Genomic DNA, 17,600 nt, shown 5'->3' on the forward strand with positions numbered 1-17,600 from the left:
AAGTCAGACAAATTATAATAAGACTTGAGTGCCAACCATCGGAGTCTGGGCTTCATTCTCATAGCCCCGGGATATAGTTTCTGAGCAAACGGGTCAGAATGCCTGTTTAGGAAACTTGGCCTGACGACAATACGTGGGATGGATCGAGGAGGCAGGAAATGCCACTCGGTGGCTATGCAACAACCACCTGGGCAGGAAGTGAGGAGGGTATGAAGCAGGACAGTCAGAGTGAGGATGGAGTGGGACAAAGAAACACTGCAGAAGCACACGTGACGAAAGGTGGCTACTGTCTGGGTACGGGGTGCAAGTCATGGGAGGAATCATGTAGAAAATATTTGCACAAAATAGAAACAAAAACCCCATGTAGTACCTCTGGAGCTGAAGACAGGAATGGTTTTATGTAGATGTTGGAGTCATGCACCTTCAGGTCATGGTCCCCAAGTCCCCTGGTCACTCCAATAGTTGCCATTACTCGGGCCTAGGAGTATAAGCAGAGGGTCATCAGAAACACTCATACAGAGGAAGCATTCCTGTCATAATGTGGCTGCCACACGCCAAGAGAGATGCATTAATTTTCCAGTTCATTCTGTCCCTCTCCAGGCCTCTTGCTCCTAACTTAACGTGGGTAGCTGTTTCCAAAGAAGGGCTCGCCAAGGTCACTTATGTACTTAAGGAGTGGTTTTTCTACTGATTACCTTAAGTTTAATGGGTTGCTGCTGTCTCTTTTTGGCTTTCTTTTGTAGAAGCTGGAAGGGCAGCCAGTAAACTAAATCAATACATGTGGGATGTCTAGAGCCCCTGAAATCAGCTCAAATCAAATCCAACACGATCTGTCCATCCATCCGTCCGTCTGGGATACACCCACCCTACAAGTATATCTGCCGTGTCTCTAGTCCCTGACAGGCACTAGTAAAAGATTAAAAAAAAAAAAAAAAAAAAAAAGCAGAGGGAGCTCACCACCCCACCCCCCCACCCGCTGCCCAAGCTCATATATTATGCTTTATGGTACAGAAAAGAAACCCTTTGCAGCTCTGTCACCTGTCCTGCATAACATCCCCAACCAAGTCCCTCTGGGCGGAGAGGAACAAAATGTCACTTTCTTATAAGTACAAAGAGACCTCAGGGTTGAGACCTCATCACCTGTGCTTTCCGAATAGTAAATGAACAGTTTTCTGAATGCTTTAAGGAAATAATACTATTTTACTAATGGCTGCACAGTCAGCCTTTTATCTTCTGGGATGCCACAGATCTGATCTACCCAAACATTTCCTGAGCACCTACTATGTACAGACACCACGCTGTGGGGCACAAATGTCTAAGGACTTGTTCCTACTATGAAGGACCTTGCAAAGGGAGATAAGAGATGCATGTCTAACAATATGTAAAATATGGCCAAGGGCTGAAAGACACATAAGCCATGGGTTATATGAATTCAGAGGAAGTAAAAATTCTGCTGAGAAGGTTTCCTGGAGGTGGTGGCACTACATTTTTGAGCAGAAGCATGGGCAGCATTGGGATGGGCAAACAGAGGGATGGAATGAAAGTCATTCTCGGTAGAATGGAGGCCAATGGCCTAATGCTTGGATCGTCAATAATGTATCCAGTGTTGTTTCATGGGGAGACCCAGGCGTGAATCCTCACTCTACTGTCTGGGTAATGAGATTAACGTACAAAGGCTAAGAAACATTACAATCTATCATATTGCCATCATCTTCATCCTGTCTTCCCAAAAAGGCTATGGATTTTGGAGTAGGTTTTGGATCAGTAGATGGGCAGGTTTAAGTGGAAACGAAAGCATGATTTATTTTTTTAAAGGCACAAATCAGAGGGGGTAAAATGCAGACACGTGATGTGAAGCCTGGGGTCCTCTGGTCAGGTGGGCTGCAGAAGAAACTCTCTGCCCCGCTGGGGAGCTGGATCGGCTGGCTCCCCCCTAGCTAAGAAGTGTTCAGTCCTGAATTCGAAAATTCAGAGTCCCTTGAGGCCCCTCCACTCTCCCCACTGCAATGGCAGCTTCTCTGGCTGCAAAAGCACAGGTGGGCGTTTTAGTCTAAAGAAATCTGATGTTTCTGCTAGTTACTGAACTTGTTTACAAAGCATGTAGGTGTTACCCACACAAATCTTTAAAAGCATTGGCAGAAATAAAATGAAAAGTTACGGCAGTGAAAGTATTCTGGAGCTTTTGGGTAGGTGTATGCAGACGGGAAAGACAAAACCCCTGCAAAGGATCTAGATGGAACTGACAGGTTACAGCTGTAACGATTTCTCAAGGGTCCGCTGACAGGGATCTTGTGCTGCTTTACTATGGAGCAAGTCTGGGACAGACTGGAGCCACAGCAGCTTTTAAATAGGCCATCAGGTACAATGACAGAACTTGCCAGCTGCCTATCACAGAGCTGTCAGGCCCTAATTAACTGAAATGCTTCAGGAACATGATGTCCTGGTGAAAGGAACATCGGCTTAAGGGGGAAAGCCCCTGCTCGCTTAAATCTTATTCTGATTATCTTCTAAGAACACATTAGTCCATTGTCCTTTGGTATGGAGGCCAGTATACTGTACATAACTGACAACTTTATTCAATACTGATGCATTTATTGTCAGGTACCGGGCTGGGCAGATACTAGGGATACAAAGATACTAGGAGGTGGCTCTCTGCTTCTTGGAACTTGCTGGGTGTAGCAGGGTCATACTGAGAATCTCAGCCCCACAAAGAGCCGTAGCTGCAGGCACAGGTCACTGGGCTGAGAGATGTGCATTCACGGTACCCATCCTACTGAAAGGTGCACACTATCAGGGACAGAATCACTGGAACACTATCAGGAACAGAATCCTTTCCTGTTGTGATTCTCAACCAGGGATGGTGAGGTGGAAGGTGGTCCGTTTCCATGAACAGGGAAAGTTCGTTTGAAAACTGGTCCCTGTATGAATCGATGTTCATGTTTCACTCCCCTCCATGAAACATCTCCTTGTACTGACATCATTCCTACCCTGAGCCGCGAACCAAAACCTGCGTGCTCTCTCACACATGTGCGGCTGGATGCCCGTGCACACACATGCACATATGCCCACACCTGCCTGTGAAGGCATCCTTCGGTTTTTATGAGGAGGCACTTCATCCTCAAAAAAAAAAAAAAAAAAAAAATCCTATCGAATACTGGAAAAATTCAGTGGAAGTTTCTTTTTAATGTGAACCATTTTTCACATCTAACTGGAGCTCTCAGCACAGAGGTGAAGTGTATTCGTGCTCAGAGGAAGAAGGCAGTGCCTCAGAAGCAGTTTGTTCTCACTGGGAAACCATTTCAAAGCTTCCTCATCCCCAGTCCAGGACGGCCACCTCCTCCAGCCTCTCTCTACTCACGGACCAAGGCGGACAGCCTTCCTTCTCCACAGTGTGCCTGCTGCTGAGGGTGTTGTTCCGACCGGGGCCCTGGGAGCACATGGCGAACGCTCCTTGCTAGCTAGCTCAGCCTGGGCTCTGGTCCCCAAGCTCCATCAAAGTGAAGCTTTGGGTCCCCTTGCCTGGGGCAAGTGGAGCAGCAGCCTTGCAGAGTCTGAACTCCCATGGTGGCGTGGGAGAGCTCTAGAAGCAGGTAGACGACCATGGCTCCACATGTCCTACCACCCCTGGCTGGCTGTGTGGCTGCCTGAGCGGCTTGCACCTCAGACCCTCAGCTGCTTCTGCTCCCAAATGGATATTCTACCGCTGGCTCTGCCTGCCTCGTGGCTTGGTGTCAGAAATACAAAGAAGTAACGTTTGTGGATGTGGTCATGTTTAAACACCGTAAGACGTTATGGAAAAGAGATGTGAGAAGGAGAATGTTATCTTCACAAAAGTGACTTCAGTCCCTTGTGCTCCCCGCTCCCCTTCCCCTCCCCCAGCCCTGCCACTCCTTGGAGACCCTCAAGACAGGAGGCCTGCAGGATGATGGAAGGCGATATTCTTCCAAGCTGTCAAGGCCATAAAATCACAGGCTGCAGAGTGGAACACAGAGACTGCCACGGGCTGTGCAGAGACAGAGCCTTGCTCTCTCAGTCCGGGGGAAGTGCACATGCCTACCTTCTTGCCTTCTCCATATATAAGGGGGAACTTCAGGTCATCATCCTCAATGGTTTTGTATGCCCTGTAGGGGGATAAACAACATTTACAAAAAAAGGTTTGCACTCAGTGACCCGCTGCCCTGACACAGGCGACCGGGTTCTTCATTCTCCCTGACACTCCCTCCATCACTCACCGCACTGCCAACCTCTTTGTGCCTGGACTTCTTCTTACCGAATCGCACGTTTGTGCATGTAATTAACAAATCAGAAGATATCAAGTGTGTGTTTACTCACAGAGGGAGAGGATAAGGTGGTATATTTGTAATCGGCAAGAAGGGGAGGTGGGTTTCTGTCCTGGGTGTTTCGTGCCTGTACGATAGTGAAGCCCCAGCAGCAGTGACAAGGGTCTTGTCCTTAACCCAGAGCTGGAAAACAGCAGAGCTCAGAGGCAGATGGAGTGTGAAACTGCTCCAGGAGCCGGTTCTGACCTTCAGGGGTTGTTTATACCAAAGCAGCCTCGTAATGGGATGGCTGGAGAAGGAATATTTAGAGCCTGTTTGACCTCCGTGTGATATTCAAGGTTGGCAGAAAATTCTTTGTTTCACAATAGCTATTAAATGGCCATTCGACACACGGAAAGAAAAGCCAGTTTATGCTTCAGTGGTTTATTCCAGACATGGTTGTCCAAATGCCATTACATACACAGCAGAGGCTGGCCAGGCTAACCCAGGAGAGAAAATGAAGTCTGTGTCTTGCAATTTTGCTCATAAGAAGTTAAAAAACAAAAAGCAAAGGAATGTGGCACTTGATTACTAACTATGCCACTCTGGGCAAGTAGCTCCACCTTTTTTGGTCTCAGTTTCCTTATCTGTAAAATGAGGATCATCACAGAGGATGTAACGAGCTGAGCACAGAGCCTGGCACTTGGGAAGTACTCATTTAGTGGTAGCTATTACTAATACTTCGTAGATAACTAATAGTTGGTACCCCAGCTCCCCTTTCTGCAAAATGGGGAGAGCACTACCTCCAAGAAGTATTAGTATTACACTAAGTAAAAACCGGGTAGCTTCTATTAGGCTAGGTGCTAGAAACAAGATGCTTCTCGGAAGTAATGTCTGCTGAGTGCACAAAGAAAACTAATTTGTGAAATGGGTTCCTAATCTTGGATATATACAGGCAACTTGGGAGTGAGCATGCAATCAAATTTATGGAAGCTCTTGATACACAAACGAATGCAATCCAATTCAAAAAGAGTTCAACCCCAAAGCTAATGCCGGGACACCTTTATTTCCAGGGAAGTTATTTAGGTAAGGTGCTCCTTCCCAAGGGACCAGTGAAGCTTTGGCACCAGATGTGCCTGGGCTTCCTGTTCAGCCCTGAGCAAGCGAGTGAGCCTCTCTGGATTTCAGGATCCTCATTAATCAGAGAGGGGGAAACTGAAACTTACTGGTGGGGTTGAAGATGAACATGGACTAATGACCGTGCTGATATCACGAAGTATTCAGCACGGTGCCCGGCACATGCCAGTTGCTGGTACAGACATCATGTGAGCCCAGAGGCACTCTAGGAATTCAATTTTCAAAAAAAACCGTACTATATCCTTTCCCCAAATCTATCAAATTAACACGAGGTGGAAGCAGCTACTCTGATGTTTTTATACTTACATGAACTATTTAAAACGCTGTGGTATACAAGTCACTTGGGGAGCAAATAGAGCTATTATTAGAATACACTCAGCTTGGGGACTGAATGAGTTCTTAGCCCAGTGGTTCTCAACCCTGGCTGTACACGGAATCACCTGGGAGGGCTTTAAAAAGTCCAGACGCCCATGGGGCACCTGGGTGGCTCAGTCAGTTAAGCAACTTTGGCTCAGGTCAAGAACTCGTGGTTTGTGAGTTCAACCCCTGCATTGGGCTCTGTGCTGACAGCTCGGAGCCTGGAACCTGCTTCGGATTCTATGTCTCCCTCTCTCTCTGTTCCTCCCCCAGTTGTACTGTCTCTCTCTGTCTCAAAAATAAGATTTAAAAAAAAATTTTTTTTTTTTTTTTTAAATCCAGATGCCCATGTCACAGCTCAGAGCAATTAAATCTGACCTCTGGGGATGAGAGCCAGTCATTGGATTTTTTTGTTTGTTTTTAAGCTCCCAGGTGATTCTATTGTGTAGCCAAAGTTGAGAACCACCACTATAGACCAAGTGTCATTGATCATATTCAAAATCAGTTGAGCAACTAGCTTGACTCTAAAGATGACATATGGCTCAAGGGACAGGAGGGAAATGGCCTGGGAGAGGCTCTAAAGTGGGCGTGAGCAGGGCTTGGGGACGAGGCCAGGAGAGGGACTGGGGCCTGGAGACCAAGATCCAGGAGTCAGAGATTAAATGGGAGGCAGAAGGCAGCAGCTCCAGCCCCAGTGACTGGAAATTACTTAGAGTTCAGTACAGATAGGCTAAGAGCACTCTTAACAGGCTTGAAAAGGCAGCCACAGAGCTGTTCTCAGATCCCCCGAAAGCCCAGGCAATCAAATCCTCTCAGGGCAGAGACCTTCAGGAGCATGAAGTCTATGTTACCACAGCTCCGAAAGACAAACACTAACCTTGGAGGTGTCACCCACAGGGTCAAGTGCAAATTCTAATATTTTAGTTGCTCTATTTTCATCTTTGAAAACAACAAAAATACTAAAACTAGAAACGAAACTTTCAAAAAGCCTTATTCTGTTCCTGCCATTACTGGTTTTCAATCATGTGAGAGCCCTCTCCCCTGCTGTCACCAACAAATGACAAGGGTGAATAACTACCAATAAAGAAGCACAACACCCTCACCCCCTCAACCTTTCTGGGTCCTAAGCACAGGTCATCATATACAGGCAGGCGGACTTCCTTTTTCACAGTGAAAGTCTGGTATAATAAAGAATAAAACAAGAGTCCAGACTGGCAGCTTGATTAAAGTCTGTATAAATTAGTGATCGCCAACAATCATGACAGCTGCTATGACTTACCAAACACCTGCCCCACACTGGGCTTGGTGCTAGCGTGCTACGTCTCAAATGTCTCCTAGGTTCTGCAATGTCCTATTCGAGGGGACTGAGGCTCAGAAAGGTTAAGTGACTTTCCCAGGATCACAGACCATCTTAGTGGCCTAAAGCTAGACTCTAACTTCCCCGGAAAACACACCAAAAAAAGGGGGCTTCAGGGCTCAGCTCTGGGGATTTCTCATTCTAGCTGAAAAATCTGAGATGAGACCATTATTATCTGCCTGTCAGTGGGAGGAAAGCAGGCATTGGTTGAAGAAAAGGTCTTTTTGGCACAAGGGGAAAAGAGGCAAAAGAACAAAAGGTGCCCATGTGGGGACAAAACTGGTGGCTGTTTCACTACACGGTCCACAGGGAAGCCAGCGGGAAGCCAGGGAAGCACCAGGCTGTGTCCTCAGACCCGCCACTACTTAGCAGGCATTTCACTATGGCTGAAGAGCCTGGCAGAGGCCTCTCCCGCGGACAGCGGGCCTCCCTCAAACATGTGTCTGGAGTTGAAGGGGGCCACTCCTGTTCCTACCCATTTGTAAGCCCTGTTTGCTATTCATACTGCATGGTACTTCATGGTCCAGGCTGTAGACTCTGTATTTCCAGCTCAGCCCTGGCTTCTGCCCTTCTCAGCTGGGGGACACAAGATAAGGACAATGGTTTGAAGTTTGAGCTCCAAGAAAGGGAGTTACTTGGGACATACAATAAATAGAAAACGTCCAGAAATAGAAATAGAAATTAATAGAAAATGGGTGGCTCAGACAGTTAAGTGTTGGGACTGTAGGGTTTCAGCTTAAGTCATGATCTCAGAGTTCCTGGGCTCGAGCCCTGGGTCGGGCTCCGTGCTGACTACTTGGGATTCTGTCTCTCCCTCTCTCTCTGCCCCGCTTCTGCTGGTGCTCTTTCTCTCTCTCAAAATAAACAAACGTTAAAAAAAAGTCTATTCCTGGGGCTCCTGGGTGGCTTAGTCGATTGAGTGTCTGACTTCAGCTCAGGTCACGATCTCACGGTTTGCGACGTTGAGCCCCACATCTGGCTTGCTGCTATCAGCATCTCTCTCTGCCCCTTCCCTCTCTCAAAAAGAAATAAATTAAAAAAAATTTTTAAGAAAATGTCTATTCCTTCTTATCAGATCCCATGATTTCTCAAATCCTGATTAAATTTAAAGATTCCAAATACCAACTACTCACTAGTTTCTACCATAATATAACTGACCAGAGATGATAATTCAAATAATTACTTGTTACAAGAAAGCAAAACTGAAAGGCTTAGGAAAGATTTTCAGAGTAACTCTTATTTTGAGTCAGTCCTTAATGAATATTTATGAGGCCAACTGACAGAAAGAAGAGAAAAAAAAGTCAAGGCTTAAAAAGGGCTGAATTAAAGGGCTTTCCCTAAGTGGAGGCAAGTTTCATTAAGCAAAGACGTTTCCATTAAACTTTTTTTTAAAGTAATGGTTTCCTCTGCAATGTTGATTTGGCAAAGCTGAAAAGACAAGGCACCACGGGTCCAGACCTACTGGAAAGAAAAGCACTACTAAGTCGGCTATACCTAAAGTGCAGGAGTCCCTGCTGTAACAATATACCTCATACTGGTCCCCGGGCTCTGTCATGGAATTGACTGTTCTGGACAGTCACTGTCCTGGGAGCAGTGCAACAGGCAGCATCAGCCCATTCCATTGGAGAGCAGCCCTGGGAAGTGCTTTCTTAAACCATCCAGTCAGCCACGGGTATATTTCTTTTTCTTTTCTTTTTTTAATTTTTTAAATTTATTTTATTTTTATTTTCATTTTTATTTTTTTATTTATTTTTGCGACAGAGAGAGAGAGAGAGCATGAGCAGGGGAGGGGCAGACAGAGAGGGAGACACAGAATCCGAAGCAGGCTCCAGGCACTGAGCTGTCAGCACAGAGCCTGATGCGGGGCTCGAACCCACAGACTGTGAGATCATGACCTGAGCCGAAGTCGGACGCTTAACCGACTGAGCCACCCAGGCGCCCCATCTTTACTTTTTTTTAATGTTAACTTATTTTGAGAGAGGGAGAGTGCAAGCGAGCGAGAGAGTGGGGGAGGGGCAGAGACAGGGAGAGAATTCCAAGCAGGATCAGCGCTGTCAGCACTGAGCCTGACACGGGGCTTGATCTCACGAACCTTGAGATCAGGACCCGAGCCAAAATCAAGAGTTGGACGCTTAACCGACTGAGGCACCCAGGCGCCCCACCATTGGTGTATTTCAATGCCCCGTGACTCCTAAGGTAAGAGGGAGGCAGTGACTGCTCCCACCTCACTCACCCTTCCAGACCGAGGCCTGCTGCCACCGAGTCAGCCCCTCCACCTGCTCACACACCCCCAGCCTCGCCGTCAGGATGCTCTCCCATCCTCCCTGATGACTCCCCCCTAGGTTCACAGGTGGCTTCCCACCCTTTCCCCTGCTGTTATGCTCAGTAATTTTACATGTGTGAATGATGCTTCTGGAATCCTGGCTTCATAACTCCCAACCTACTTCCTGATGATCTTCCTTAAGGCTCCCCAGCACCAAGGACATCTTTCCTCAGAGACTCCCACTGTGAGCTATCTCTCCTCTCTCGCTGGGACTCTCAGGCCACTTCGCATCCATGGTTCCGTCCTAACGACCCCCTGGCCATACGTGTTCACCATCTAGCCTCCACCTTTTGACGGCTTTCCTTGCTGGCAGCCTAGAATTCCTCCCCCACCTGATCTTCTAGTAAGAGGCAAATACAACAGCAATGAATTGAGGGCTTTGTCTGTTGACATTCTGCCAAATACTGTCACCTCTCCCTTTCCAACAAACAGGTCCAGTACCTTCTCTTGCCCACGCAATTGCAATCCCCTCACCAGACCTCCCTGCAATTATCTGGGTAAGAGCAGACGGTGCCAGGACCAGGGTGATGGCGGCGAAGGTGCTGAAAAACCGCTCAGTTTTGTCCTTTATCTCTATTCTCAGAGCACCCAGAGTAATTATTTTAAAATGTCAGATAGCGTCATTACCCTGCTCAAACCCCCCAATGATTTACCCATCATACTCTAAATAAAAGCCAAGTAATGAAATGACCTTCTTTAACATTGCTCCCCTCCCCCAATTTTCTTATTCCCCTTCTCTGTTTTATTTTTGTTCTTGCCATCCACCCCCATCTAACACTTAAAAGTATTTTACTTCCTGATGTGTCTTTTCTCTACTGCTCCCCTGCACCCCCTTCCCCCATTAAGTTCTGTGAGGACAGAGGTGTTCATCTCACCACATGTGGCATCCCTGGTATTGGAGAGAGTGCCCGATGCATAACGAGTGCCCAGCAAATAGCTGACGAAGTGAGCAAATCAATGAATGCCATGTACCTCAGGCAGCGGCTTTACTCTGTTCTACACAGATTTACAAAACAAAAAACAAAGCGCTCTCTTGCTCTCCCGGACTGCTTCCCGGGTCTCAGGGGTGCAGTTTGCAGCTGATGCCTCACCCACAGGCACATCCCTCGCCTGCCTCTGGTCTTAGCTGGCTGGGCGCTGCTCTGTGCATTCTCTGAACATCTGAACTCAAGAGGTCCCTGTACAGGCGCACTGGTGTCCTCTCACCCTTCTGACGAGTAGCAACTACAGGACTCCTCCAGGGCGAACACATCTCGTCTCAGGGTCAGTTTTGTGATTTTTTTTTTTTTTTTGAGAGAGAGAGAGAGGTTTGCTTGTATTTACAGACCGGCCGAGCAGCCTGCTAGCCAGTCTCCCACAACCACTTCTCTTTTTTCATGGACAGTCCTCACTCCTCAGCTTAAAATTCCCCATTGGCTTTCCATACAAAACGTAACCCAATGACAAGGCCCCGTGTGATCTGATCTTTGCACGCCGCTCTGACATCTGTTATCACGCAACTGTGCTCTCCTCACGCCAGCTCTCTGGCTGGCTCTTGGACACGCCATGGGGGGTGGGGGGGGCCTTGCTGTCCCCTGTGCCTGGGCCATTCTTCCCCCAGGTCCTCCCAGCCTTCTCTGAGCGCTCAAGCTGACCATGCTTCAGCTCTTCATGGTGCTTACATAACACAATTTGAAACTACCTATTAAGTTTGTTTACTTGTTTACATCTCCCCCCACCCCTGCCCTGGAACATTAGCTCAATGAAGGCAGGCATTTTGGTCTTATTCACTGCTATTCCCTCCTGTGGACAACTGTGCAGGCACACTGTGCACGTAAAGTAGATACCAGCTAAGTGGATGAACAGATGGACGAACGCTCGTACTTCCTCCTTAGCACACATGCTTCCATCCAAAGACATAACCAAGTGTCGGCTTTCCCCATTCATTTTGCTTTAATGGTATGCTTTTTTATGGCCGAAATTCAGGGCTGAGTCCTTCCTATCAGTGATACCTTGGACTTCTTTTTACCTCTTTACATTAAAATTTTAGGTCCACCTTTATTACCAAAGTATATTCGTAAATAACAAAGTTATAAAAAAAAAATAGCACCCATGATCTTCTTGCCTATTACTTTCTCCTCGTAATTCCCAAGTTCTACCTCCAGAATGGTAGCTTTTCTCGTTATGTGGTTCTCTAGGGTACATAGTGTGACCTAGACATATTTCTCCCAGAATAACTTGAGGCAAGTCTCCCACTAAGAAAGTTCTTCTATGTCTTTGCCAGATTCCTGCATTCCCAGCCAGAGTCCCCATTTGGACATCTTAACCCACAGGCCAGGAACCCAAAGTTCACACTGTGGCATGGTCTACCTCGATCACTTCCCGTGATCTTCTTTCTTTCCCAAATCAGGACTTCTAATTAGAAAGACAGAGAGAAATGACACTCATGTCCCTAAGTATGTCCTGGCAATTCCCTCAGCGATACTACAAAACTGAGTATTCCCTCAGCGATACTTTAAAGTCATTTAAGAAGAACGTGACCCCTCCAGGACTGCCTAATGCCGACGAACCACTCATATGATTCCAATGACACACACCAGTGAGTCACATTCTTCTAATAGTTGACCTCTCAGTGTGGCCCAGGATGCCTGTCCTCCCCTGGGAAGCTTTCTTCCTACATTCCCCTTTTCCTCTGCTATGGTATACTGTGGAACATCAGGCCCGGAGTCAGAGGTTTTGAAGTCACAGCGCAGTCCGAAAGCGAACCAGTTGTGTGACCTTGGGAAAGTCCCTCAACCTCACTGAACATGCTTCTTCAGCTGGATTCCTCATGAGAAGCTTCAAGGATCAAATGCAAATATGTCTGACAAGTCCTTTGGGAAGGATAAGGTGCTATTTAACCAAATTGTGACCATCAAGGTCTTAGGAGCCCCATTCTTTTTTCACTGCAGATGTAGAGCACAGGTAACTGGTAAGCAGAGGCAAGAATACAGCACATCCCCGCAGGAAAATGGCTTCTTGCTGAACGCCCAAGATACCCCAACTCATACTTTTTCTATTGCTGCTAATGGTATCAAAGCATGAAGGACAGCACCTGTGCAACTTTAGTCAGGAAAGTCCATTTTTCTACTCTAAAGGGAAGAATCAAAGACTCAAAAAGATACCTCAGAGCTAATAATATGAAGGGGAAGCTTTTGGGTTGGTCTAAAACAGGCATTAAAGGAGAATTCTCCCTCAGCTAGAAGCTGAGTGCCCCTTCTGGGAGGAAGGTAAAAGCCACAGGAAGTCTCATTTTGCTCATAGCAGAAACCAGGTCTTAGACAGACAGGGGCGCACCGCATAGGGCCTGAGCAGGCGTAGATAGAGGCTGGTGGGCAGAAGTGTCTAGGTCTTTGGTTCCCACTCCCGCTTCCTACCATGAAATCTCAGCACAGCTTGAATCCCAGGAGACTGGGATGAAACACCACCTGGGACTGGCTGGTCAGGAGTAGATGCATGACTGCAGCCCAAATGCCACTCATGGCTGTTAAGAGCTTGGCACCACCCCAACTCAGCAATTCACGGAATCCACAGAGGCTCTCCCCTGCCTCGCCTTTCTCCATACCCACCCTGCCCAGACCTTCCTGGAAAAAGCAACACAAAGTTGGCAGTCATGTCATACTTCCTTCTTCCTGCCAGCCATCTGTATTTCCACAGGCATCAAATCCAAAGCCACAGAGCAGTAAATGGAAGCTGCTTTCTGCTCCTTGAGGTGGCCCTTCAACGGGTAGGGCCCTCCTCACTGCACCAAAATCTATAAGTGCGTGCGTTTCCTTTAAAGTAACACAAGAATATTTTGAATTTTATTAGATCTTACTCTTATTTTTTAATATCTTCTTTCAAGAGGCCTTTCTTTTCTTGGTTTCAAAGACTCATAGTTAAGAAATCCCCAGAAATTTCCTAAATTTGTCTTTGGATCAAATCTTAATATGCTGGGAAAATGTCACTGAACCGTCCCAGGAAGGGGGAATCTGAGCTAAGGCTAACGATATCAGGCCCAAACCAGAGTTCTGGAATAAGGATGAGAGGCAGCCATTGTGGCCCCAGGGTGAGTTGGAAGAGGCTGAGAAAAGTCCCTCATCCAGCAAGTAGTTAGAGGGTTTAGAAGTATCCTTTAAGGTATTTCTAGGCAAAGCCAACGTTTCTGCCACAGCTTGCCATTATATAGCAGGCTTTAGTTCTTTGTAAATCTAAATTTGGGGGGATGGGATCATATTTTGATGCCTTGGGTCCCTGGATTCTTTGCTAGGAGTTATTGTTGAGGGGTATCTTGATTGCATGATTCCTGGGAAAGCTCCCTGTGGGGCCAAAGCTCTACAAACAAATGCTAACTTGTTTTCTCCTTTGATCCTCAGAGCATCATTTAAATTACTTGAGGCCTGTAGGCCCTGAGCTGTATACAGACTGATGTTCTTGCGCTAATACCATACAGTCTGGATTCAGGCTCAAACAGTATGCTGTAAAAGTGTGATTGGTATCGGGTGATATAACTTGGGGGTGCAATGCTGCCCAACTTGTGTATGTCTGTCTCTGAGAGAAACAAATGAAAGGGAGAACCTTCTGGCTCTCCCTCCAGAAAGCCTTTCTCCATAATGGGGCCCAAGCTCTGTTCCCTGACATTGTGGATGCCCTTGAGGAAATCCTCCGATTAACAGGGCTGACCCACAAGCTCTGGGAAAATGCCTACCTCGCCCCTTCTTACCACCAGCATGCCTGAACCAGATCCTGCCTGGAGTTCTGGGAGCGGTAATCGTTCTTCTAATTTGGCCTAAAGACTCCTCTTCCTAAACTGGGCCTGTGGATGATAGCATGAGGCATCAGAGATCACTTTCACTGCACTGGCCCATGTTCTTGGGGAGAGTCCACTGGCTTAGGGCAGATCCTGATAACCCGGTGTATACACAAACACATTTGGAAAGCGGTATTTACCCTTACCATGTGCTACACAGTGAGATGTCCTTTACTCCCTACACCAGCTAATTTGTTTAAAATGTTCATCTCCATACACTAAATTGCTTTCACAACCCACTAACGGGTCCCTATCCACAGTTGAAAATTTGGGTAAAGAACATGATCCTAGTAGCTCCAAATCAGATCAGGTTTGGACCAGATGAGAGCAATGGGTTCTACTAGAACCATTCATAAATATTTACTAGCACAGGTGCTGGGAATGCGGAGTTAAATAATATAAAGGCCATCCCTTAACTCATGGGCCCAAGGTTAGCAGTGGAAAAGGATTCACACAAAAGAAAATGCTTTGAATCAGTCTTTTGAAAATGTAATTTGTCACATGTGTATGCAAAACAGAACCAATCATATTTCAGGATAAAACATTCTGCAGGACTTTTAGGGAGATTTCAGATTTTGAAGCTATTTTTGATTCAGTACCCACTTGGTGTGCATTAGCACGTGGTGAGGAGAGCTTCATATTCTAATCAATAACATTTAGATCTCCCACAGGTATGAATCATAGATCCTTATTTTATGAGCACACAAATATGGAATGATTTCTGCTTTCTCAGGGACCGTTTATTCTGCGACAAACATGAATTTCATTGACATTGGCCTTTATACTGTATGAAACCAAGTCAATATATACAAATCAGGAGACAACCAAAATTGACCCCATAGCCAGGAATGGTGGGGAGACAATAGCAAATATATTGTTCCCTACAAAGAGGGTTTTACTGCAGAGGCCAGTTCCTTGAGCTGATCTTGTAGCCCTGACTCACAAAGCTTCTCTCTCTTTGGACATATCAATATTTATACACAGGAGCACCAAGTTCTACGGTGCCCCTTGGGGAAGCCCTTTGTGCACTGGGACTCCACTCTATGCTACGGCATTTCAGTATTTCCATTCGTGTGTCTTTGAACTGGTAATATCACCTGGGGCAGAGCTCAACTATCTCAAAGTAGGCATCAAACCTTTTTGAAGTCTTCTGCTTTATCCGAAAAAGCGAGAATTTTTGCATAGTAATCATATACATAACATTTATTTCCACACACAAAAATATCCTCCCCTACCCCCAAAATCTTCAGTTGAAACCCAGTCTTCTGGAATCTTCTGTTGATCCTAACATTACTCAAGCCTTAAGATAAGAAGCACAGGCCTGGGCAATGGCTGCTGATCTTTACCAGTGGGAAGAACACAGCACGCTCCTGTATCAAGGTGGCCCCACTGTTTTAGACAATGGATGGTACAGGCAACAACTGTTAACTCCTGCTGCCACCTCAGCTGTAACACTCACAGAGTTCCAACACACCCCCCACTCACTGTATGCTCGCTTTCTTCTGGGGACTGTTCAAAGCACTTAGGTTTTTAAAACATGTAATTCTTTTTCTTTTTAATTTTTTTAATGTTTGTTTATTTTTGAGGGGGGGAGAGAGAGAGTGCGAGCGCGCACAAGCTGGGTAGGGGCAGACAGAGAGGGAGACACAGAATCCAAAGCAGCTGTCTGCACAGAGCCTGACGCGGGGCTCAAACACACGAACTGTGAGATCATGACCTGAGCTGAAGTTGGACGCTTAGTCGGCTGAGCCACCCAGGTGTCCAAAAAAAATATATAATTCTTAGAACAACTTTGCGGGACAGATATTAACATTAACCCAAATAAGAAAATGGAGGTCACACCACTAGGAAATAGAGGTCAGGCTCACTTCCAGGCTCACCCCAAAGTGCACTGTGCTCTCAGCCATGGTTCTCTGACATCTTTGAGGAGCTATGAATCTATGTAAATACCATAAAATGTCATGATTTCCAATAAGATTGCTTAATTACTAATCCTCATCATCAGGGTAAATCATATAATTTTTTAAAAGTTTTTATTTGTTCATTTTAAGTAATCTCTACACCCAAAAGGGAGCTCAAACTCAGGACCCCAAGATCAAGAGTCAAAACGCTCTTCCGACTGAGCCAGCCAGATGGCCTTCATACAAATTTTCTAAAAGCCTAGTCCCCAGGTTTAGAAGTTTAAACATACCACCTTCTTAGGCTTTTTCTTCTCTTGCCAATAGGGTGGATATTCAAGATCACTGTAAAATTAAATTTAACCTGAGGTCTGGCTTTCAAATTGTTTTGCTGACAGTAAGTTGCACTCTTTAAACCCTCACACGTACATGCCCAGTTTTTCACAGGGTGATCCAAGACCATTTGAAAGGATTAGGCAAATCTGGGGAGGGAGTATCATTTACTTGGGATGAAGAGGAATGAGAAACCAGCAAGTTAGATGCCCTGGGAGCACCATCTCCTAACTACTCTAGGTATTTACACTGTGCCTGGGGCCTGGACTATGCAAGTTATGACCATAACATCAATAAGGGAGGAAAAGAATCGGCTCAACTCTGACCCACAGTAGGCATCAAAGTGCTTGATATCACCTTTCATTTTTCACGGACAGTCCAGTCCATGACGCTTCCTGAACACGCTCCTTGGCCCACACAGGTGGACAAAGAAGTTCCTGAACAACAGCAGGAAGAAAGCCAGGGGTGAGGGGTCACAAATCTGGTAAAGAGTCCAGGCTGCCCAGGGTTCTGTAACCAATCATTTCTGCAAGCTGCGGCTCATAACTACAAGAAGAATCTGGGGCTGCCCAAAGCCAGTGTTTAAGGACGTCCAGGAATCACCTGAGAGGTTTTAAAAAAATAGAGATTCTGAGACCTCAGGGATTCTGGAATGTTTTTTTTTTTTTTTAATTTTTTTTTTTTCAACGTTTATTTATTTTTGGGACAGAGAGAGACAGAGCATGAACAGGGGAGGGGCAGAGAGAGAGGGAGACACAGAATCGGAAACAGGCTCCAGGCTCTGAGCCATCAGCCCAGAGCCTGACGCGGGGCTCGAACTCACGGACCGCGAGATCGTGACCTGGCTGAAGTCGGACGCTTAACCGACTGCGCCACCCAGGCGCCCCTGGAATGTTTTTAATAATCATTCCAGATGAAAAAGCTTCGCTGTGGGGAAATAATCCTCTTCCACTTTTGGTATGGGTTTGTCCTATACTTGGCCATAAGCACCACGAGGGCGAAGATTGTTTTAATCTGCTTTGTATCTACAGTGCCCGACACAACACCCATGCCACTGAATGAGGAATGGCCAAAACTGATCACGTCCCAGAGATGAAGCCCTGTGCTCTCTCCTTTAAGTTCCTGAGCA

General features: G+C 46.4%; 1 protein-coding gene across 1 annotated transcript in view; it reads right to left on the bottom strand.

Annotated features, from left to right (window-relative positions):
* PPM1H (protein phosphatase, Mg2+/Mn2+ dependent 1H) overlaps positions 1 to 17,600 on the bottom strand; it is a 258,509-nt gene that overhangs the window by 37,583 nt on the left and 203,326 nt on the right. Inside the window, exons 7-8 of the mRNA XM_047065106.1 lie at positions 4,058 to 4,121; positions 371 to 478 (exon numbers count right to left, since the gene is read on the bottom strand). Coding sequence (XP_046921062.1) covers positions 371 to 478; positions 4,058 to 4,121 — 172 coding nt within the window. The remainder of the gene's footprint in view (positions 1 to 370; positions 479 to 4,057; positions 4,122 to 17,600) is intronic.

This window comes from Lynx rufus, unplaced genomic scaffold, assembly GCF_022079265.1.
Source record: "Lynx rufus isolate CCGP_SWC_20201006 ecotype Redwood Valley unplaced genomic scaffold, mLynRuf1.p SCAF_7, whole genome shotgun sequence".
NCBI lineage: Eukaryota > Metazoa > Chordata > Mammalia > Carnivora > Felidae > Lynx > Lynx rufus.